Source organism: Octodon degus, unplaced genomic scaffold (genome assembly GCF_000260255.1).
Source record: "Octodon degus isolate 3935 unplaced genomic scaffold, OctDeg1.0 scaffold00201, whole genome shotgun sequence".
NCBI classification, from domain to species: domain Eukaryota; kingdom Metazoa; phylum Chordata; class Mammalia; order Rodentia; family Octodontidae; genus Octodon; species Octodon degus.
In genome coordinates, this window is record NW_004524777.1 from 684,224 (window position 1) to 686,043 (window position 1,820).

General features: G+C 35.3%; 1 protein-coding gene across 1 annotated transcript in view; it reads left to right on the top strand.

The window, feature by feature from the left end:
* Nucleotides 1-1,372: 1,372 nt before the first annotated feature.
* The window catches only part of LOC101569315 (Krueppel-like factor 4), an 84,512-nt gene continuing 84,064 nt past the window's right edge, over nucleotides 1,373-1,820 (top strand). The window contains exon 1 of the mRNA XM_004644534.3: nucleotides 1,373-1,394. Within this exon, the coding sequence (XP_004644591.1) occupies nucleotides 1,373-1,394 (22 nt within the window). The remainder of the gene's footprint in view (nucleotides 1,395-1,820) is intronic.

Consider the following 1,820-nt stretch of genomic DNA (forward strand, 5'->3'; position numbering starts at 1 on the left):
GGTTTGCAGGTCAGCAAGACTCTCAAGAGAGTGTGAGGGCAGAGAAGTCTCACTAAAGCTCCTGCTGTGTGGGGTTCATTCCACCACATCAAGGAGAGGGGGGCAATCCACAGTTCAAAATGATCCAATGATGATCAGTGCAGGCAAATGTTTTCTCTCTCCATGATGTATTCGTTCAGAGCAGTGCTCCCAAAGTCTCCCGCATGTCTCTGTGGTAGTTACATATACCTGGCGCTCTTCAGGCCAAGAGCTGTTGGCAGGGCTCAGCGGAATTCCAGTGTAAGGCTAAGAGGGTGCAGTGCCAGTGCTGCTGAGTCTCCCTGGCAGTCTTCAAGGCAAAGATGGGGTGGCCAGACTCCGTGGAACCCGCTCAGTGTATTGAACATGAAGCAGAGAAGAATACATATTTTGACCCTTTGATGTTACTTTTCTTCATAATAGGATTTTTCATTTTTTCAGAAACTTCATGGTAACCTTTATTTTACCATTCATACACTATTTTCTGTCACAAGGAATTACAAATGAGTATTTCAATACCTGAATCACGTGACAAATACAGAATACATTTTCCATGCTATATTTATTATTATTCCTCTTCTCCAGTTGGAATGCTTTTATTAAACAAATTTTGTGCCTGCCCTTTCTTCTTTTTGGGTATTTACCTAGAGAAATCATTTGTCATTTACAAGCAAAAAAAGTTACTGGTAGGATTATCACATCTTCAGTAATAACTGAACATCAGTGATGAACTCACAATTGAAACTAACCCATGCTATTGTATAGACTACTAAACTGTCTCCAAATATCATTTCTTTCTTCATTTTAAGAATAGTGTCATGCTTATTTCTGAGTACAAGGGCATCCATATACAAGCTATATTTATCCTTTACTTTCACCTAAGTATGGAAATGCAATGGACAACAAGTAGACATAATGTAGGCAACATTATAATCATATTATTAAAGATGTATCTGTTTTGCACACCATTCCTCTTACTCTTTATTCCTGATGAATTTCAAAAACAAGATGACTGTGAGTTATTTAGGGCATTTAATTAAATAAAATATTCCAGAAGATGATGAAACTAAAAAAGCCACCAGTTCTAAGTCCAGAAACTTTCTCAAAGGACAAGTTTATCTTATTCCCTTGACCACTTGTGAAAATTTTCTGTAGTTAAATTTATGGACCAAATCTTTTTCATTAGCCTTGGACACTCAGCATGCATGGTTACTTTTAAAAAGCTTCTGGCTTATTCAGTCCTCTACACTTTGAGTTGTCTTTCTTATAGTAGCTACTTACCTTTTTTTATTGTCATACCTAAACAAAACTTACATTACTAACTGAAAGACAAGAATGATCAAGGGTCAAAGACATGACGAGAACCTTGTTCAGAGGTAAATATTGTGGTCTGTGAACCATCCTTTTCTCTGGACCATTTCCTACATATAGATCAAGTTGGGCACAAACTCATTGTTTATTTCCTGTATACCAGAGTTTTCAAAGTCATCCAGGGTTAGCTGAAATTCTCAATCCTTTGTCTTACTTACTTTTTTTTTTTTACAAACCTCTGTTTTTTTCTTTTTTTAAAGTCAACGGAAAATGGAAATATACTTTTTAAAGTTTCTAATACTAGGAGAAAATATCATACAACGTCTTTTAAATGAATTGTAAGTCAAAGATACAGTATAAACCTTAGAACAAAAATTAAGATTAAGCAATATTCAGAAAATTAAATGTTTCAAAACAATTGAACTAAGAAAAAGTTTTCATGATAGCAAAGAAGTACTAAGAGTAAAACATAAGATAAATACTGGAATGGC